The sequence below is a fragment of the Solanum verrucosum genome, unplaced genomic scaffold (genome assembly GCF_900185275.1).
Source record: "Solanum verrucosum unplaced genomic scaffold, falcon-dt-bn FXZP01000252.1, whole genome shotgun sequence".
Lineage (NCBI taxonomy): Eukaryota > Viridiplantae > Streptophyta > Magnoliopsida > Solanales > Solanaceae > Solanum > Solanum verrucosum.
The window spans coordinates 5,284,088-5,306,094 of record NW_026019988.1 but is presented as its reverse complement, the minus strand read 5'-3'; the positions used below and the strand labels follow the sequence as shown (position 1 = coordinate 5,306,094).

Here is a 22,007-nt window from a genome sequence, read left to right as displayed (position 1 = left end):
TTCTCTACTTCATTAAAAAAAAAAAAAGAGAAGTCTGAATACACTATTGTTATTGTTTTTACAATGCATCAAGAATACGCTAATCACAATCCCAATCCCAATCCCAATTTATTTGTTAATCATCAAAACTTGCGTTAAAAACAAAAATCTTAAAATTCAGAATTTTATTATATTTTTATTGAAATAATTTATTACATTAACATTTATAATATGTTTACCATATTATAATTATTTTAACAAATATAAAGTACAGAAAATTCCAACAATTTAAACACTAATTACATTCTATATATCTCGAATATTTTCCAAATTAGAATAATCTCAAATTTTTCAAAAATCGTTAATACATTGCTCCTCTTCATCTAATACATATCAAACAATACATAAGTTACAAGAGAAAGTGAAGCAAAAAAAAAAAGGGTTTTTGTAATTAATGATTACAATTTTTAGAGATTATATTATTTTAATTCATGTAATTACATAATTCTTTTTTTAATTGGAAGTGAAGGGGTTGGATTTTTGTTGAGTGTGGGAACATAGGAATACCAAAAGCCCACACAGAGTTAAATTTCTAGAACCTTCTATTTACAATACAACAACAAATCTCAGCCGTCCAATTACCTTATTTGCATATAAAACCACAGATCCCACCCTTCCTCTTCCCCATTCTCCTTCTTCTCAAACACCTAAAGACCTAATCTTCTTGACGAAGATTCCTATCTGTATGTATCAAAATTTACAAAAAAATTGAATCTTTTTTGATGATTTGATTTGTTTTTAAGGTTTTATGAGTAATTATTGAATTGGATTTGTGATTTGCAGGTGAAAAGTTTGAAAGATGTTTGGGAGAGCACCGAAGAAGAGTGATAACACCAAGTACTATGAGATCTTGGGAGTGCCTAATACTGCTTCACCAGATGATCTGAAGAAAGCTTATCGTAAAGCAGCTATTAAGAATCATCCTGATAAGGGTGGTGATCCTGAAAAAGTATTTTTTTTTGTCTTTTTACTGTTTTGACTTGGTTTTTGTGTATGGATTTGGTTATTCTGTGACCCCTTTTTGTAGATTGTTGTTTATATGAATATTGGGTTTTGTAATTTTTTGCTCTTTACTTGAGATCCTGGGTTTTGTTTGTATAAAGATCAATTTTTTTTGTAATTTTTTTGCTGTTTACCTAAAATCCCTGTTATTTTCTGTTCTGGGTTGTGCTTGTTTATCTTTGTATGAAGACCAGTTTTTTGCAAGTTTTTGCTGATTACCTAAGATGCCTGTTAGTTTCTGTTCTGGGGTTTGCTTGTTTATCTTTGTATAAAGATTAGTTTTTTGTAATTTTTTTCTGTTTACCTAAGATCCTTGTTAGCTTCTGTTTTGGGTTTTGTTTTAGAGCTTAGGAGGTTAGTTCTACTGGGGAAAATTGAAAGTGGAAGATTAATACTGTTTGTGAAGATGGAATGGCTTGTGGGGATATTAGGTGGAGGTGGAGTTAGGGTTTGAAGCTTTATGGTTTCAGGATATTGGTCCTTTGGAGTTGCTGTACTAAGTAAATTTCTCTAATTTATGGGTTTTGTTTCATCTTTTATGGGTTCTGTCTTGGTTTGTGTTTATGCATTTGCTAATTTTGTGACGCCTTTTGTGTAGCTTGTTGTCTATCTTTGTATATGGATCAGTTCTTTTTTGTAATTTTTATTGTTGTTTAACTAAGGTACCTCTTAGTTTCCGTTATTGGTTTTGGTTTAGACCATAGGATATTTAGTTTCTGTTATTGGTTTTGGTTTAGAGCTTAGGATAGTTAGTTTCTGTTATTGGTTTTGGTTTAGAGCTTAAGATATTAATTATACTGGGGAAATTTGAAAGGGGAAGGTTGATACTGTTAGTGAAGATGGAATGGCTTGTGGGATACTAGGAAGAGGGGGAGCTTGGATTTGAAGCTTTATGGTTTCAGGTTTTAGTCCTTTTGATTAGTAGTTATTAAGGTATTGAAAGATGTCTGGAGTGCACTGAAGAAGAGTGATAACACCAAGTACTATGAGATCTTGGGAGTACTTAATAGTACTCCACAAGACAATCTCAAGAAAGCTTACCTTAAAGCCTCAACTAAAAATCATCCTGACAAGGGTGGTGATCCTGAAGAAGTAAAAATATTGATCTTTATACTGTTGTGACTTCGATTTTTTTCATGGGTTTTGCTAATTTGTAACCCTTTTTACGTATCTCAATTTTTTTTTTCTGCTTTGACTTGTTTTGGTTATGGATTTTGCTAATTTTGTGACCCCTTTTGGGAGATTGTTGTTTACCTTTGTATGCGGATCAGTGTTTTGCTATTTACCTTAGATCCCTCTTAGCATCTGTTCTGGGTTTTGTTTTATGAAATTAGTTGTTCTGGGAAAATTGGTACTGTTAGTGAAGCTTGATTGGCTTGTGGGATACTAGGTGGAGTTAGAGTTTGAAGCTTTAATATTCAGGATTTTAATCCTTTTGAGATATTTGGGTTGTAAATTTAATAATTTGTACATACTACATAAATTTCTTGTATAGAGGTGGATGCCTGTGCTAGCGGACGGGCAGAATTATTAAGAGGCAAGGAAGGGGTCCAGTTATTCGTTGCAAATAGGGTAAAAGTAGTAAAAATATTTCCTTTGGGTTAGATATTAACTTTTGAGTCCCCTTGACGTTAGCAGATGATTCTAATGTAATGGTAAGGGGGATTCATAAGTTGTTTTAGGACGCAAGATTTACTCAGAACTATGCCATTTTACTATTTTTTGAATCTGAAATTCTTGGCTTTGCTGACATGGCTAGTGGAAGGTAAGAGATGCCTGGTGGGTTATTAGAGGAGCAAGAAAGATGACCCAGACATAAAACATTATCGAAAAGTCACCTGATATTTAGGTCTTGCAATTGTTCAGTAGGTTTAATCTGATCTCTCCTGGGATTGACTTAGTTTGCTAGACACATTTCTTCTATATGGTATGTTGGAAGTTCCAAGTCATGGGGTTAAAAGGGATCCCCACTGTTGATCCTTCTAGGAGTGGGGTAGATAAAAAAGATCTTGATCTCTGAAGGGAAGAAAGGATTTTAGGTCTTATTTTTCTGCTTAACCTAAGTAGTAGTAATGTGGCTGGCGCCCGATACATTTTTAATCGTTAGGAATGTGTACTTTAGTGTCACAATATTTGCTGTAATGTTATGTTTAATGTTGATTATGTTTCTTGTTGTGTGGTAGTGATGCTTGAGGTGCAGTAGTCAAGTTATTCTATTTTAAATTTTAAATTTTATATTTTATATTTTAGTTTAAGGAGATTGCCCAAGCCTATGAGGTTTTGAATGACCCAGAGAAGCGTGAGATCTATGATCAGTATGGTGAAGATGCTCTTAAGGAAGGAATGGGTGGTGGAGGTGGTGGACACGATCCGTTTGACATATTCCAGTCATTCTTTGGTGGAGGCGGGTTTGGTGGTATGCTTCCTAAGCATGTTTGTAGTTGAAGTTCCTAATTTCTTTCATGCATCTCCAATTTCTTATGGATGTGGATTATTTTGATGGTCTAGGTGGTGGAAGCAGCAGAGGAAGACGGCAAAGGAGAGGGGAGGATGTTGTCCACCCTCTCAAGGTTTCTTTGGAGGATCTTTACAATGGGATATCAAAGAAGCTTTCACTATCTCGCAATGTGTTGTGCACAAAGTGCAAGGGGTGAGTATGCAATGTAGTTATTTATATTTGGCATAATGTACTGACATTTTGTGAGGTTCTGCTGAAATGTTGCTATATCTGTATTTCCAGGGTAGGGTCTAAATCAGGTGCTTCATTGAAATGTCCTGGATGCCAAGGTAAAGGAATGAAAGTTTCGATCAGACAACTTGGCCCTATGATCCAGCAGATGCAGCACCCATGTAATGATTGTAGGGGTACTGGTGAGAAAATCAACGAGAAAGACAGGTGTCCACAGTGCAAGGGTGAGAAAGTTGTGCAGGAGAAGAAGGTGTTGGAAGTTGTTGTGGATAAGGGTATGCAAAATGGACAAAAGATAACATTTCCAGGAGAGGCTGATGAAGAGGTAAGATACGCAACAAAGTGTTTGAAATATTTTGTTTCTTGATGACCAAAACCTTTGTTGATCTTTAACATGGTTTGTGTTCTGTTGCAGCCTGATACTGTCACTGGAGACATAGTTTTTATCTTGCAACAGAAGGAACATCCCAAGTTTAAGCGAAAGGGAGATGACCTCTTTGTAGAACACACCTTGACCTTGACTGAGGCTCTCTGTGGTTTTCAGTTTGTCTTGACTCACCTAGATAATAGACAGCTGATAATCAAGTCCCAACCTGGAGAAGTTGTCAAGCCTGGTAAGCCAAAGAAACTTAATAATGGGCTTTTGATTCTGATATTTGTACGATGCATCATTTTTGATTTCTTAGAGTCTCTCCTTCATAGGCTTCTTTGTCATAGCATGTGCTTTCAAGTATTAACTTAGATATCTTTGATGCGAATGCTAATAAATTTTGTTGTATTTGTATGATTTTCTTTGAACCCTCAAACTGGTAACTAAACCATCGTCATGTTTTTGCTCTGTTGTAATTCTCTGTGTTCCTTTTATTTCCTTTCTTTTTAAAAATATTTACAAATGTGCATACTGAGTTAAACTTTTGTGGTCTTATTCTATACCTCACTTGTTCTGTACCTACACGGTGAGCATGCATTGATAAGTATATGCCTCTACATGACTGTATTTATTCCATACCTCACTTGCCAATACAAGTATATGCCTCTACGTGACTGTCTATTTATTCCATACCTCACTTGCCAATACAAGTATATGCCTCTACATGACCGTCTCTTGCTCATGGTTAAACAGTCTTCTTGCTGATTTACTTCTATTGGCGTAAAAACATATCACTGCAGGGAGAGGGAGTGGGAGAGAGTATTCTATGGATGACGTTTCTGTGCAAGTAGTTATCTACAAATATCTTTTGTGTAATCTCTGCAAGTACTGATATCGTGCAATCTCTTTTTCTTTTTCTGGGCACCATAGATCAATTTAAGGCCATAAATGATGAAGGAATGCCAATGTACCAAAGGCCATTCATGAAAGGGAAACTGTACATTCACTTCACCGTGGACTTCCCCAACACATTAACCCCAGAGTTGTGCAAGAATCTTGAAGCAGTGCTGCCAGCAAGGCCTAAAACACAAGCATCCGATATGGAATTGGACGAGTGCGAGGAAACCACCTTGCATGATGTGAACATTGATGAGGAGATGCGTAGGAAGCAGCAGCAACAGGCCCAGGAGGCATACGATGAAGATGATGACGATATGCATGGTGGTGCACAGAGAGTGCAATGTGCACAACAGTAATTTGATACTCTTTTTCGGTAGATAACAGTACTTATTTCCGTCAAGTATCAAGTCCTGTTCTTGGGTTTGATAATAGGGCTGATAAGAATTGACAGTCAGGAACAACATTGCTTCTAGTAGGAGATATAGATTATTACTATTGACTTTGAAATTTTATTTATGCATAAAACTATAAGCAAAATTTTGTGACCTGAGATTATTAGTTGTTGTGTTATTGTATGTGTCTTCAGGAGCCCCATCACCTATCGAAGATTTATAGACTGTTTTCGAGTATATATTATCTAATTGTTTACCCATTATCACAATAAAATACAAAATAAAAATGAAAATATTCCAGTCATAAAAAAAAGTGAAAAATGAATTCTTTAGAAATATTCCATTAAACTTATGACGTATTACTACTAAGCGGCTGATGATGATCGTGAATAAATAGGTTGACCTATATAGTGATTTCCTAGGGAGTTTTTAATTTTATGTATTACATAATTACATATTTCATAAATATAATTTGTATTTAAATTAAAATCTTAAATATATTTTCAGTTTGGAGTTTGGACACTAGTTATATTTTAGAGAAAATTTTAGAAATAGCAAACATAATAGACATAAAGAGGCTCTATAGCTATAGTTTCAATAACTATGTTCCATAGCTATAGTTCTTTTGCTATAAAGGTTGCGGTTAGTATATTTCTGTCAATTTGTATATTTCGTTTGCGAATATACAAATAGAATAAGTATATTATGAATTTTTCATAAATCACATACAAATATCTAGGATAAACATATACAAAATTCTGGATTTATACAATCATGAACCGAATTATACAAATTTTGGATTCATACAAATCAGGCGAATCGGAGGAATTAGGGAAACTGTAGCTATGAATTACAATTTTCTTAAACTATGGCTATAGTACCTAATATAGGCTAAGTGTTTGCTACTCTGCATAATTTTCGCTTTTTAATACTCTATTTTATTTTTATTTGACCCACAGACCGGCCACGAACTCATCAAGGTATGGCTGGAAAATTTTATTCATAAGTGTAAGGCTGCAGGGGCGTAGCTACAGCCACCCCAAAGTGTCCAACTGAACACCCTTTGTCGGAAAATTATGTTGTATAGTTATGTCAAATTTTACATTTAAATGATGTACATTTAAAGTTGGACACCCTTGACAAAAGTTATGTCTTTAGTGTAGTGATAATGATTAATGGGTGTCCATCCGAATGAAGGAGTTTCAAGGTCGAACCTCAAATAGCAGAATTCATATTTCTCAAACCTCACAAATCAACACGCTTATTTAGGTCACGTTAAAATCCTCTTTTCTTAAATGAACTTCAAAAATCTTAACCCAACTTTATTAAATTACAAATTAATTCAGACCAATCTAACGAGCCTAGTCCATATTAACGGCTCTAATCGTTGTGTAAAGGTGGGGAAACTGTTTCAAATGGTCAATATAAACCACAACTTATATGTTTCCCATACAAACAATTATCTTAACATGGAGAGCCATTACAATTGAATTCACTTCAATTTCCTCAAGTAAATAGACTTTAAAGTAGCTGGATTTCCATATTGTCAACATTAGACCTATTTTTATGGATATTTTATAGTTGAATGTCACTTTTCAATTATGAGAAATCATAAAATTCCCAGTTGATTTTATTGACTTGAGGGATCAATTATTATTCCATTGGTCGCCTTTATTACCTTGGCTTTGCTGAAAACTAAAATTTATTATATTGGATAAGAAATATACTTAGATTCCTTCGTTTCAATTTGTGTGATATTACTAGTCCATTACAAAAATAATGATATATTTTTATATTTAAAAATATTTAATTATAAATTTACTCCCGATTTTACTGTTATTTTGGTACTTTTTCATGTAGAAATAATATTTACTGGTCACTTTTCGACCTATGAGAAATAGTACTTTGTACTAGAGTTTGAATTTTAAACTCAATTATAATTGTTTTGTAAATCAATCCCTCTCACAACACATATTTTATCACTGCATAAGTTTTCCTCACATAAATTTCTCAACTCCACCAGTCAGTTAAAGTCAACATGGATAAAGAATGAGTTTCTAGTTTAACTAGCCAAGTTGCAATCTTGGGAAGCTACATGACTGGTAATGACCTTAACCCCCCCCCCCCCCTCTTCCCCCCACACCCTACAAATATAAAAAGAAATCATTAAAATTATACCTTCTTTTATCATGTATTAATTGTCATGTTTCGTTTCTCGAGAATCAAATTTGATATTATAAGTAACATTTTTTCTTGAAAAGATATATCGCAAAATGTTATCAAAATATATGTTTGACTTTTGTAAAATGAAACCCGACAAGTATTTAGAGACGGGGGAGGGGGTGGGGGTATATATGAACTAACAATTTAATAATTTTTCACACGATCAGTATCACTTGACCTATATTGTAATATATCAATAATTATCTCTATTCAGAGCAATAATATGACAATCCGATGTACGAAGCATTTGTGCTGATTCTTTTTCCTTGGTCAACCCTTTTTAGGTTGCTTGAGTCCTTCATGACATCATGTCCCTCACTAATATATATATATATATATATATATAATTAAATAATTCTATGCATCTCATTTTCCATTCCATCTCACAAAAAATCCACAATTAGATCCTCCATTTTTTTCCCTTCTACTCCATCATGAACAATACAATTATGGAAGATAGTGAAGGTCCAAATGATGTTGAGTTAAGTGAAGAAACTTTTGGAAAAAATTATGGCTATGGAATTGGATTTTCACTTGGTGTCCTAATATTATTTTCAGTCATGGCTTATGCTTCTTACTTATGTATCCAATCGCGATCGCGATCGCGCAACAATTCTAACATGCCTAATAATAATTCTTCATCATCTTCTTCTCATGGTAGCTCTACAATTGTTGGTGATGAATTGGTTTTTGTTCAACAAGGTATTGATGAAGAAATTTTGAGAAATTATCCAAAGTTATTATATTCTCAAGCAAAAGTTCATTATTATCATAAAGAGGATAATAATAATAATATTGATGATGATATTGTTGCCTCCGGATGTTCTATTTGTTTGGGTGATTATAAAGACAATGATATGTTAAGATTATTGTCTAATTGTGGTCATATTTTTCATGTTAAATGTATTGACCCTTGGTTAAGGCTTCATCCAACTTGCCCAATTTGTAGAAATTCTCCACTTCCAATGAAATAATAAAGTTGAGTACAATCATATATCATTTTTTCTTTAATTATCTGATATTCGAAACTCATCATTGATATATTTGAATTTGTGGAGCACAAAACTGAATAAAGAGAAAAATGTTCTTTATCAAGATTGTTTTTGTTCCCACAACTCAAAGTCAATACTTCTGATTAAAAATAAAAGAATCTCATCTATTTCATCGCATTTTGTGATTGAATCACCCCTCACCCCTCATCAACAAACTTATTAAAGAAGATATAATATGGTTTTTCTTCCTTTTCCTTTTTTTGTTGGGGTGTGGGGGTTAATGTTATCTTCTCCTTGTTGTAAAAAAATCCAAATGACCATAAAGTAAATATTAGTACCAAATTAGGGATTTTTTTGTAAAGTGGCATGTTCTTCAATTTGTTTCTTGTTCACATACATTTGTAATTTTTTTTTTAATTTCAAAAAAACAGCTCTTTAATCAAATTCAAACTTTGAAAGAAGAGGGGAAGAACTTTTCTCAAGAGCGGAAAGATATTATTGTGAGGATGGCCTCTCGCATCCGTGGCAACCACACATAAATTATAGTATTATCTCTAAGTTTTTGTATTTATTAAGAAAAATATTTAATAATCTTAATTAGTTATTAGTTGACTAGTAAGATAGAGATTGAAAAGAAATAAAATAGGAAAGAAATAATACAACCTTCTTAATTTTTCTAAGAAATAAATATATTTTGAGCACAACAATGATTTGTTTATATTGCCAACACCATAATAAGTACTAATATACATATAAATTATAAAATGTCAATTCATTAGAAAAAAATGCAAATCATGCATATGGATAGCTTTTGAGCTGGCCAAAGAAGAAAACTACAAGAGAATATATCGAGATACTAAAAATCATATTATAGAAGGAGAGTGTAAAGTCCCAAATTTATTTTAAAATTTATTAATCGATTGGCGAATTATTGAATCTTAGTTGAACTTCATTTTAATTTTATTTAACGAGTCAATAATTACAGCTGAACCTATTGATTCAGGTCATTTCTTAGAAACGAATTATGTCGGGCTCTCCTATCAGTTTTCAATACATTCATTAAGATATCACATTAATTAATTAATCAGCAGATAGATCATTAATGTGATGCACAACTCCTTCGTGATTCCTCCATTCTAAATTAAAAGTCTCAAATTTAAACCATATGAAGAGAAAAAAACACTGATAAAAAGCAATTTCTTTTAAATGAATATCATACGATACAAATTTTAATTAATCAGTGCCCCAAAGTAAATACCATACACGAAATGGAAACAAACTAAATAAATATATATTTTGTCTTTTAAGTAGAATTTGGTTGGGGCTATGACAGCTATATTGATATATTGTGGATAGTTTGACATTGACTCCCCCCACCCCCCACCCCCCACCCCCACCCCCATCCCACACATACAGACAAAACAATTATTTTTTTTTAAAAAAAAAAAGCAAAGAAAAGGGAAGAGAGAATTATAATTTTATATCAGCCTTTTGACTAACTTGGGTTCAAGGGTGTGATCATAGTGATTAATGAAATAAACGGGACAATCATGATCTCACGTTCAAATTTTAGCAAAAGGCAAAAAAAAAGCTTAAGGTGATTTTCTTCTAAATTTAATCTGTCTGAATTTAGTGAATAAAGTTACATGACATCTATGTTTGTGAAAAATAGAAAATACTCTATAAAATAATCAAAGTGACACAAACACCAATACAAAATAGAATTAAAAAAACTATTTGAAGCCGTCTAAAATATATAAGTTAGGCGTTATAAATCATGCATTATATTTGAAGAAGGAAGATGGCTTTTCTCATACTCAATTTTTAATAGCATGTATTATCTTCCATGTGTGTAATTATATTTACTTGTTAGGTTTAGAGATCAAAGAAAATGCAAACTCACATCTGTTACGTAAGCGAATTCAAGATTAGAAGTTTGAAGGGGTCTACAATAATGTATATAATAATAACAACTAATTTATAGTAAAAACTACTGAGTTCAGATGAATCTGTAATCAACCTTCTAATTTAAACTCTGACGGCGAAAGTGACTTTGTTGAAAAGGAAACTTGTCATTGGGAAGTTCATACCTCCCAATTCCAAAAATTATGTAACCAAAACAAAATCAAAATATTCACATTTATTTTTTCAAAACTAAAACAAGAACAAAATTGTCCCAAAACTAAACCATTTGTAGATCCAAAATGTTCAATTCTATATGATACTTTCTTTAAAATATTTTCTTCTATGCTAACTCTGGAATCACCCTATCAGCTGCTTTCTTTGCCTACAAAAAAGGACAAAGAAGACTTCATCATTTATTAAAAAACACAAAAATATATAATGAAAATAGAACTGACAAATGGACGGATTGGATTAAATTTGTGCGGATTGCACTTTCACCTTTTTAAAAACCTAATAGTTAGATTCGTCATTTCGGGTTCAATTTGTTAGGTCAAGTCAACAAAATTGTCAAAATTCAACCTATTCAAATTCGGGCGTATTTGAATGGTCACTAAAAAATGAATTAATTTTACCGCCTCTAAAGAGACCTTAAGGAAGAAGTGACACATCAAAACAATTGAAATGAGTTTTTTTAAAAGGAGGGAAAAAATAAATAGATTTTTACCTCTTTGTCCCAATTTGTTCTGAGAGTAACTACTAAATAAATGAGGGCTTGAGCAAGAAGTGATAGAGTGAGTCCCAACCAAAGTCCCTTTTAATAACATACAAAAAAGTATAAAATCATTAGTGTTGTCATAATACATTAAAGAACTATATATGTTGTTCGGACTCTCCATAAATGCTCCCATGCGCTCGTGTCAGATCCTCAAAAGATGCACTATTTTTGGAGAATCTGACACGCATCATACAACATTTTTGGAGAGTTTGGTGTCATAATACATTAAAATACTATGTTGCACGGACTCTCCAGAAATGCTCCCACATTCGTGTTGGATTCTTAAAAAATGCACTATTTTTGGAGGATCCGACACGCACCATACGACATTCTTGGAGAGTAACGTTCATTGTCATAGTGCATTAAAGAACTATGTCGCACGGACTCTCCAAAAATGTTACCGCACCGTATCGGATCCTCTAAAAATGCACTACTTTTGAAGGATTCAACACGCAACATACAACATTCTTGGAGAGTTCATTGTCATAATGCATTATAGAACTATGTCAAACAGACTCTCCAAAAATGTTGCCGCACTCGTGTTGAATCCTCCAGGATCCAACATGCACCATCAACATTTTTGAAAAGTCCGAGCAACATAGTCCATAAATGCTTCCACGACCGTCCCGTATCCTCAAAACATCCACTACTTCTGAAGAATCTGGCACGAACTGTGTGACACTGTTAGAGAGTCCGAGCAACATAGTTAAAGAATTAAACAAAATGCATAGAGAAGTACCTTTCCTCCAACATGGTAGAAAAAACCTAATACAATACCAGCAGGTATTCCCCATAGATAATAAGCTCCCAAATTAACAATTGCACCTATTTTTTGCCAACCACATCCTCTAGCAATACCTAAAATTTTACATTATTGAAACTATAAGATTGTTGAAAAAATGTCTTAAAGGAACTGTTCCTTTTGAGGATTTGAAACAAACCTGAAAGTACAGATTGATTTGCATCTATGAAGTGTGAGCCTGCTATAAACATCAACATTTCTGATACATATGTTACTACTTCTTCCTCATTGCTGTAGCAATGCCCCCAAAATTTACGAATCGAAATGATGAACATTGCTACTAGAATTCCTTCTGTAGTAGCTAAGAACAATGCAGTATATGCTGCTATACGAGCTGCTTTTGGTCGTCCAGCGCCTAATTCATTTGAAACTCTTATGCTGATGAGGAACAAAGATATAAAATGTGAGAAATAGTTATAAGGTAATGCTGAAAGAAGGAAAAAGCGGAGTATGAAAACTTTCACCTTGTGGCACCACTTAGTCCAAAAGGCAACATGTATATCATTGAAGATGTATTAAGGCTGAAAAATTGGAGTATATAGCAGTGAGTTAACACGAGGCGAAATATGATAGAAACATGATGTTGAATGTGATAGTAATAAATGTGTTTGAGAACTAACCTGATTGAAAGAACTGAGGTTTCTAGTTTCGGATTAGGAAGAAGACCAGATAACAGAACCATCATTTCGAATGACCAACTCTCCAAGCTGAAACCGTGCATATAAAAAGGCGATTTTTTCATATATTCAATGGAATTAATTATATGTCTATGGCTCTATGCATTGGTAAGAAGAAGTGACCGAGGAATTACCAAACCATAACAGCTGAAGGAATAGCTAGTCTAAGGTATCTCGGGATATCAGAAAATGCTACAATTGAAAATCCAGTCCAAGTACTTTTGCAAGAAGGCGATATCCCAATATATGCAGCTAGCAAGAACACGTTAATCCAGTAAGACGCAGCATTAGCCAGAGCAGCCCCTTTGTTGCCAAGGCCGGTTTTGAGCACGAGAAACCAACAAGTGAATAAATGCAGCAAAGTTGTGGCTCCTGCAGTAAGCATCATAGGGAGGACGTCGTTTTGAGCTTGTAGAAACCTCATCTGACATTGTAGTAGTGCATAAGCAAAGATGCTCGGTATCATGAAACATGCATAATCCCCTGCTTCGGCTGCAATTTCCGGACTTTGTCCCAAGATTTCAAGAATATGTCCTGCATTTGCCCAAATAAAGGCTAAGGGAATGCTGACTAAAAGAAGAACTATCATGGCCCTTTGCATATGGATACCAAGCATATGATATTGCTTTGCACCGTATGCTTGCCCACAAATTGTGTCCAATGCACTTCCCATTCCCATCTGATAAAAAAAAAATAAAAATGCAAAGATCAAAAAGTAGATTTTTATTTAACAAGTTGAGTAATAGTTAAAGAAGCAAACTGATATAACAACACAAGTTCTTCTACTTCAAATATCATATGCTTGTCTATTCCGTTTTATCTGACTCTCTTTCCTTATTAGTCTGCTCCAAAAAGAACGACACCTCTCTGTATATCAGAACAATTATCCTTATGGTTCTTTCGTAGCCAGAGAAATGCCATGTCGAGTTTCAAAAGTCTTCTTTTCTTTCGTTCATACACTCCGTGCCAAGTCAAATGCATGCCACATAAATTGAAACAGAGGGATAACTAGCATATAAACTTAATTTTCATGCTTGTTAGTTTCAATTCAAGTGTTTTTAGCTAATTTGACAGAGTAATATATCCAGTGTTAAACCAAAGGCGAAAATGGGAAAAAAAAGTTGTAAGGTATGCCGGGCTTTAAGAGTAAAGCGCAAATAAAGTGTGAGCTTTATTGAAAAAAGGCGCAAATGGAAAAACAAAAGAGACAAATATATGAATGTATAGTCCAAGACTAATAATTATAGGCATAATATGTATACAAACACCCAAACTTGGCCTTAGCAGACAAGTACTCCGACTTTGAGAGTGCACATCTGGACACCTCAATTTAATCTCAACTGGCAACTAAACACTCCAACTTGCCTCCAATGTGTCTTGTGGACACCCGATACTAATATAACACATAAATCTTAGAGGGTCTAGGTGATATTTTGTAAGTTGGAGTGTTCAACTGAGATAATGGAAACGAGTTGAGGTGTTTAGGTGTACATAATTCAAATTTGGAGCATTTACGCGCCTTTGACAACACTAGACTCTCATCTACATTTAAAAGATGTGAAGCACAAAATACTCACCAACAAGCTGAAGCCAGTGACAGTGGCAAATGAAGTAGCCATTGAAGCACCAGAAAGAGCTAACTCTCCAAGATGACCAACAAACATAACTGAAATCACCTATAAATAGAGGTTACAAAATCAGCCCATATATAAAAAATGATCCACCCAACCCCTTTAAGTTTGGACGGATTACTGACTCGATAAATTTATCAACTTAGCTCATTTTAATCTGTTCAAATTCAACCTAACTCGTTCATCTGACACCCTTACCTGTAAGCAATATAGAAGAAAATTAACTGACATTAAAGGCCCTGCTAATGCCAAAATCTTCTTAACTTCTTCAAGAAAATCATCACATTTTCTCTTATTCTTGGATTCTTCATTTCTTGATTTTGATATTAGTGGACACTCAATATCTTGAATATCCATTTTTCCCTCCTCAAATTTTGCCTTCACATAAATAAATAGATTCAAGTTTTAAGATATTTAGCCTAAGGATATACATAAAAAAAGATATTTAGCATATAGATTTGGAATAGATCAATAAGGACAAATTTGAATTATATTTTTACACTAGGGACAGATATAAAATAAGAATATGACTTTTTTTGTATTTAACTTATAATGTTCCAAAACAAGAAGATATTACAAAACATCTGTTCAAATTCTACATCTAATTATGAATGGAATAAATATGAATGATTTTTTTATAATATGTTAGGCAAAGCTATTGCAAAACTTTAGTTTTAAAAAAAAAGTACTTATTTTAACGAGTTGAGGTGTTTAAGCGAGTTTTTAAGGAAAAATTAAGTATTTTTGAGTAGTAACAGAAGTTGAAAAAATAATTTAAGTTTGATCAAACATAAATTGCTACTAATATTGAAACTTTACTTGATGATCTTGATATTGATCTTAAACATTTTAAATGGCAAGAGATCCTTCCTATTTATAAGAAAAGAAAAAATACTTAGTCACCAAGTAATTAGTTAGATTCTAATTAGATTAGTCTCATAGTAACTAAAAGTTATTCACTAATTATATTAGTCACCAACCAAAACTTGCTCTTCAAGTATAAATTAATACACATATTATATAAATACATGGACATTCAGTTTTAATATTATTTATAGTGGCAATTTTGACTATGTAGCTGAAATAACAATAGTTGAGTGACTTTTCTGTTACAAAATAAAGTTAAGTGACTTTATGATATAATTACCATTAGTTGAGTGATTTTGTGTTATAAAGCAAAATTGAGTGACTTTTTAAAATAAAAATTGTTAGTCAAGTGATAATACAAGAAATTAACTCAAAAAAGTACACAAAGCCTTTTGTTATTTTTTTTAACTTTGAAAAGTATCTTTTGTTCTTGTTTGAAAGAATTGTAGTTCTTTCTTTGGTTGATTCAAAAAGTAGAGTGATGCCACTTGAGAAAACTTGCTTGTCAAGTATTACATGTCTCAGATTGAGGCGGATATTTTTTTAACTTTGAAAAGTATCTTTTGTTCTTGTTTGAAAGAATTGTAGTTCTTTCTTTGGTTGATTCAAAAAGTAGAGTGATGCCACTTGAGAAAACTTGCTTGTCAAGTATTACATGTCTCAGATTGAGGCGGAACTAAGATTTAAAGTTTATGAATCTTGAATTTGTCATCAAAACACATAAGTTGTCTTTAGTTACTAGGTTCACAACTAAATATTTATATGTACTTCATGAATTTCTAATATAAATACATAATCTAAGCAAAAGCTACTAGATTCGTCCGAACCCATAGCTAATGATATAGCTCTGCCTCTGCAAGGGGGTGTAACTTAGACAACCTACCTTGACGTGAACATAGATTGCTGATTCTACGACCCGAACCCGAGACCTGTCACAGAGAGACATATATGTAAACAGTGTTCCCTGACACAAGAATCAATGACTGATTCCAAGGCTCGAACCCATGATCTTTGAGTAACACGGAGACATATACGTAACAAACCTACCCTGATGCAACCATCAACATCTGATTCCCTGCTCAAACCTTGTGACCTATAAGTCACACACAGACATATGCAAACAGCCTACCTTGGTGCATAGTTGCAAACATCAATGGAACAATTGGTTTCACGGCTCGGACTCGTGACCTATAGGCTATAGATCACGCGTAGACAATTTTACTATTGCTCCAAGTCCAGAGAAAAATGATTCTCCTAATGTACCCACAATGTGATGGTGCAGTATACTTTCTTTTTACTGATTAAAAGAAATCATGAGTTGTGAAGGAGAAGATTACAAGAAAAACTCACTTTGCTTATGTTTGCTCAATGAAATTTCCTTAGAAATGAGCTATAAGCTTCATTTACTCCAATTCTGAGCAAGCATGATTTCAAATAAAGAAAAACAAACAATAATCAAGAGCAATATGGAACTAATATATTCATTTAACTCAATTCCCCTCTTTGAGAGAACAAAAAAATGAGTACTCTTGAACAGTTCCATAGTCATTTACATTATCATTTCCCGCGTACAAGAAATAAAAGACGAAGAAGATACCGAGCTAGTTACACTCATATACGAAAGAAAACACAGAAAAGAAGAGACTCTCCAGGGGGCACTAAACAGCAGTTAGCTATTCAAAATTCCTAAAATGATATGTAGAACAAAAATGATTAGCATTATGCATATACTCATAAAGCTTTATCAATCGTTGCTTACTCTGATGCTGACGGTAGTATGGCCAAACTGTTAGCGGTCAGTCCTTGTGTAGATGATGACTCAAACTTCGGGTCAAAGCTCGTTGTGTAATGGAATTCAATTTGTAGCCGTTGATGAAGGGGTGTCGATGCCATCAATCCTTTCTTTACATCAACTTGTAACTCCCTAATAGGGATTGCTGCCAAAAAACTCTTAATGTACTCTTTACATGCCTCTTTACCACTGTAAATGATTTCAGGTACCATGTCTTCCTGCATTTTGTCGGAGCCATTGGTACAAACGACAATTTTGCCTTCATCAGTAGCTTCTTTGACATCAGATTTCTCTTTTCTATCGCTAGATGGCTTATCATCTGATTGTTGAGACTCACGAGGTACCCGCATAATTGTTGTGTCTTTGTCGAACTTGAGGATATATGCCTGGTTACAACCCTCAAAAAGCCTCTCGCCCAGTGTGTCGATGATATAGTATGCATCTTTTTCAACCTTGAGGATAAAGAAGTGATCATTCCAACTCACAATGTAAACAAAGGAGTCGCCATGACCGGGAGTTTCTTGAGCGGATTTACATATCTCGTCCCATATGTTGTCAAAAGACATGGCACCATCAAGGAAGTCAAATCCCTCCTCTTCTTCGATTCCTTCAGGATGAAAGAACCCAATGAATGATTTTTCGGAGACGACTGAGAGTGGACGCACTTTCGCCTCCAGGACTGTCTCGAGGTCAAAATGCTTATCTGGGAAACATTCCATGTAGGTCTCTTTTTCACAAAGATCCCTCCACTGCAGTGAGCCTTCCCGGATAAGACAATCAAGTTGGGATTTGATGGGCATATCCTCAGGATTGCAGTGGAACCAATCAGCTATGACAGCAACCAAGGCTGTACAAGCGCTTTCACCAGCAGCTCGTTCACTTCGTTGATCAATCGAAGCAAAGAATATCTGAGTCTTCAGCTTCATTTGTCCATCACGGCTTATTATCTCTTTCTGCTCCCAACTACCCACAGCAAAACTGTCATCTCCAAACTCGGAGATAGAAAATCGATTTGGAGAAGCTTCCTCAGATTTGTACCACTGCAAGAATTACACACATTGCTAAGAGGACTAGTTATGACATATACATGTTCAATCATGAACATGAAAACCTCAACAATATAGACTCTTGATACAACTATACAAGTAGAGAAGCTACTAAAGGAAGCTCTCAAAACTCAATAAATCTTCAATACGACAGGCATATTGGTGTACAAGTAATAGGTAGCAGATTGATTAGATCATGAAATGAAGATAATAAATGACACTATGCAAATTCTATTTAGATACTGGGACAATCAAACATGACAAGGAAAGCACGAAACGTACCCCTGAAGAAGATTCATCAGATGAGCAAAGCTGTCGACGATCAAAGTCTATATCATCTCCACCATCCTCTCCATAATGTTTCTTCAACAACGGCTCCCCCTTGGTTTTAGGAGATCTGAAACTCAACTTCCTCTTTCTCCAGGGGAGAATACTGCGTTTAGAACTCTGCTCTGCAGATTGATTTTGTAGTGCTGCAGTTGTATCCTCGGGGTACTTGTGCCTTGTGTCTGAAATATGATGGCTGTAGTGGACTAAATCCTCGTCGTCGTCGCTGCTGCTTGTGTTTGAACAAAATGATCCACCAGCATGGTTTGCATAGACAAGTGTTTCATAACTGAATGACTTCTGAACGCTTGTATCCTCCATTCCTTCCTCCGATTCTCCATCTTCTGAATCATCATCAAGTGAATCTGTATCCACTGGGTAAACATAATTGGGATCCTCACTTCTGACTGAGTTCCTTCCATCACTGCTGCCTTCCTCTTCATGATATGCCTTCTTGTGTCGCCTAATAGATAATGCCTTGAAAAATTTAACTTTCTGCAGACCTGCTTTTAAAGAAGAACCCTCATTTCTGTCTATCAACAAAACCTTTCCAGTATTTGGAGATACTGGAGCAGACCTGATAAACTTTGGAATGTTCTCTGAAGCTTCGTTAGTGTTCCTCAATTCCACAAGGTTGAGCGATAGCTGTTGACAAATGTATGAACATGTCTTTAGGAAACAGTCACACACATATATATACAAGTAGATGCGAAAGATACTGATCAAATGATATATTCACATTGCTGAAGATACTGATCAAATGATATATTCACATTGCTGAAGGAATACGAGAGAGCAAACAAAAGGTATGCTTTAGTTTCTCTTACACAGAGTGAAAGGCAACTCTTGAATTTGCCAATAGAGGCTTCCAAAGGAACGAATATTTCAATGCCGTCTTCTTTTTCTCCAGCTAATGAAGCAAAGTCTGCAAGGTTCAATGTCGCAGCAGCAAGTACTGGTACCTTCTGATCTGGTCCTTTGCTTGTACCCTGATTCAGAAGAAGTATGAATGAGTATTGCTCACGGAGAACCACGTGGAAGGGAGTATACGAACAACGAATGAACACAAAAACAAGGAGTTCAATTGAGAAATTACTGTAAAGTAATACACCCATGGATTGAGAAAAAATGCAATTATCATGTACGACGAGATAGGCTCAAAGAAGTCAAAGAAACATGCAGCTAAGGACAACGTTGAGCCTATCGAAGAACAGCAATTACACGCTTCAGTCCCAAACAAGTTGGTGGATCGGCTATAAGTATTTACTATTCCATTTAAGCTCAACTGATGTCATCATCATACCAAATAAGAGTAGAAATGAAAATAAGTATAATATATATATATATATATATATATATATATATATAAATAAATAAATAACAACAACAACAACAACAACAACAACAATAATAAATATAATAAGCAATTGCTACCATTTTTAATTAATAAGAGACTATGCCAATAATGTCTTTTTCCTTTCCAAAAAGTACAGTTGTATATGTCCAGAGAAATATATGAATGAACTATAGTAGGTCTCACCATCCACCATATAACATCAAAATAAATGACCCCAACAGGCTCAAAAAGTGTAATCCATTAAAAGGCAATCATTACATTCCAGAAGGCTTAAAAAGCTTTTGGAATAGTATCTCCATTCTTCAAAATTTTAGAGAGTAATATAACAAAGTTAAAAACTCAATTTAAGCCATTAGCATATGAGAAAATTATATTGTGTATATATCAGACTTTAGGCGAAATTTCTAGCTTTGCCACTGTTAAACTCACTAAGTTTACTAGTGGTAATAAAACTCAGTAAAAACCATAAAAACCATATTGATGATGGATTTTATCAAGCAACTCTTTGTTAAATGTCCTTTGAACAGGCTCATACATATGCTGCTGCAATATACCTAAATTACCATGATCAAATAATCAAAAACCAAGCATCAATTTAACCAATAAAGAAAACCAAATTCCTAATTTAAGGAAATCCAAGAAATTTATCATCCCAAAAAGTTGTATGGACATGATCAGGATTCACAACACAACTATCAAGAGATTGTGCGTACACAACCTTTACCCCCACCTTATGAAGTTATAGAGGTTGTTTCCGATAGACCCTCGGCTCAAGTAAAGCAGAATCAAAAAGACAAGTGTGTAAAACAAATACAGTAACGAGGAAACCATGCTAAAAACAATTGAGAAAAAGAACAAGCATCCACAACAAAATGTACGATAACAAAAGCCAAAACAAATACCAGAGATCCTCTATAACAACATATTCGCTACAACAGACAAGATCTCCTTGAAACCAATTTTCATGTTAGGTTATGTTATATTATATGTTCTCTATAATAACATTTCGCTATAGCAGCCCAAAAAACATTATATCAATTCTTTTCAAGAGAAATAATTGGATTCCTTTTCACTCAACAGCCAAAAACATAAAACACCATAAGGATATATCAAAGGTAAAAAGCAATCAAGTACTCACATTGAACACAGTAAACACAACTTCCCAAGGATGAAATACACCATCTTTATAACCTGAAAAGTTACAAACACTCAAAAACTCCTCATTCCATTCAACAATCCCCTCATCTTCCTTTAAAGACTCTTCTTTTGTAAAATTCTTCTTTACACTTTTCCTAGTAAAAGAGCTCAAATTCAAAGAAATCCCCTTTGTTGATCCCTTCCACTTAATTCCAACTCTCAATCTATCAAAATCTTGGACCCCCACATGCTTTTCTGACAAAAAGCTGAAACCTTTAAGGCAATTTACAGTAATCTTGGCCTCAAACTTCTTAGATAATAGAAGTGGAGGCCATGGCATCCACTTCATCAACTTAACAACCATTTTTTTTCACTTCAAATCCCCAAAATCCTACAGACCCAAGAACAAGAAAATACCCAAAAAGATCACTTTTTGTCCTTTCAAGACTAAAAAGTGATCCAAGATTGCTATTAAGTATAAACCCAAATCAAGAAAATACAATAAAGATCGCTCTTTTATGACTCTATAGGTTAAAAAAGTGATCTTTCTTGGATAATTGTGAGATTAAGAGTAGATAAAATGAGATTTAGAAGTGATTAGGTGTTGTATTAAGAGGAATTATGGAAGTTAGTTTTGAAACAAATGGCAGAGAGAGATAAAAGGGAGAGAAATTGTAGGCAGAGAGTGGCAGTGGAGAAAAAAAAAAGATCACAAGTAACGTCTCTATTTGTACTACTTAGGAGGAGAGTGCATGTAGACACTATTTTTATCATCGGGGATAAATTCGTTTAAAAAAGAATGTCTTTTTTTTCGTAAATTTTTAATTTCAACTTTTGATATAACATATTTATAACAACCAATAACAACAACAATACTCCGTGAATAGTAGTAGAGTTAGAATTTTTACCACAAACAAGTCGAAGGGGTTCAATATCTATTATATATATTACATAAAAAATAATTTTAATCACGTATAAATAGTATTTTTCAGCTAGAAGGGTTTGAAGTACCTTTTGGACCCTTATAAGTATAGAGTTTGGGGAAGATAAAGTGTATGTGAACCTTATACTACTACGTGAAGAT

The 22,007-nt window shown here is 34.1% G+C and overlaps 4 protein-coding genes across 5 annotated transcripts; 2 read left to right on the top strand and 2 right to left on the bottom strand.

Annotated features, from left to right (window-relative positions):
* Positions 1–651: 651 nt before the first annotated feature.
* Positions 652–5,550, top strand: LOC125819098 (dnaJ protein homolog 2-like). The gene is made up of 7 exons (XM_049498614.1): positions 652–722; positions 831–988; positions 3,292–3,457; positions 3,550–3,691; positions 3,782–4,055; positions 4,146–4,344; positions 5,031–5,550. The coding sequence occupies exons 2-7, from the start codon at positions 839–841 to the stop codon at positions 5,354–5,356; spliced, it is 1,257 nt and encodes a 418-aa protein (XP_049354571.1). The 5' UTR covers positions 652–722; positions 831–838; the 3' UTR covers positions 5,357–5,550.
* Positions 5,551–8,019: 2,469 nt separating this feature from the next.
* Positions 8,020–8,596, top strand: LOC125819121 (putative RING-H2 finger protein ATL71). Its single transcript, XM_049498635.1, has one exon. It carries the CDS (start codon positions 8,050–8,052, stop codon positions 8,587–8,589), a length of 540 nt encoding a protein of 179 aa, XP_049354592.1. The 5' UTR covers positions 8,020–8,049; the 3' UTR covers positions 8,590–8,596.
* Positions 8,597–10,810: 2,214 nt separating this feature from the next.
* On the bottom strand, positions 10,811–14,769 carry LOC125819096 (protein DETOXIFICATION 16-like). Its single transcript, XM_049498611.1, has 9 exons — positions 14,596–14,769; positions 14,344–14,442; positions 12,901–13,445; positions 12,710–12,796; positions 12,554–12,610; positions 12,229–12,467; positions 12,027–12,145; positions 11,237–11,323; positions 10,811–10,894 (listed from the first exon to the last, which is right to left on the bottom strand). The coding sequence occupies exons 1-9, from the start codon at positions 14,752–14,754 to the stop codon at positions 10,853–10,855; spliced, it is 1,434 nt and encodes a 477-aa protein (XP_049354568.1). The 5' UTR covers positions 14,755–14,769; the 3' UTR covers positions 10,811–10,852.
* LOC125819087 (uncharacterized) lies at positions 13,411–21,620 on the bottom strand. 2 transcript variants are annotated; one of them, XM_049498600.1, is made up of 6 exons: positions 20,925–21,620; positions 19,257–19,418; positions 18,385–19,074; positions 17,024–18,096; positions 14,344–14,442; positions 13,411–13,445 (listed from the first exon to the last, which is right to left on the bottom strand). In XM_049498600.1, exons 1-5 carry the CDS (start codon positions 21,285–21,287, stop codon positions 14,439–14,441), a joined length of 2,292 nt encoding a protein of 763 aa, XP_049354557.1. In that variant the 5' UTR covers positions 21,288–21,620; the 3' UTR covers positions 13,411–13,445; positions 14,344–14,438. The 2 variants fall into 2 exon arrangements, with proteins under 2 accessions (XP_049354557.1, XP_049354556.1); XM_049498599.1 differs by lacking the exon at positions 13,411–13,445 and adding an exon at positions 14,596–14,775 and having other exon boundaries at positions 14,405–14,442.
* Between the last annotated feature and the right edge of the window lie 387 nt (positions 21,621–22,007).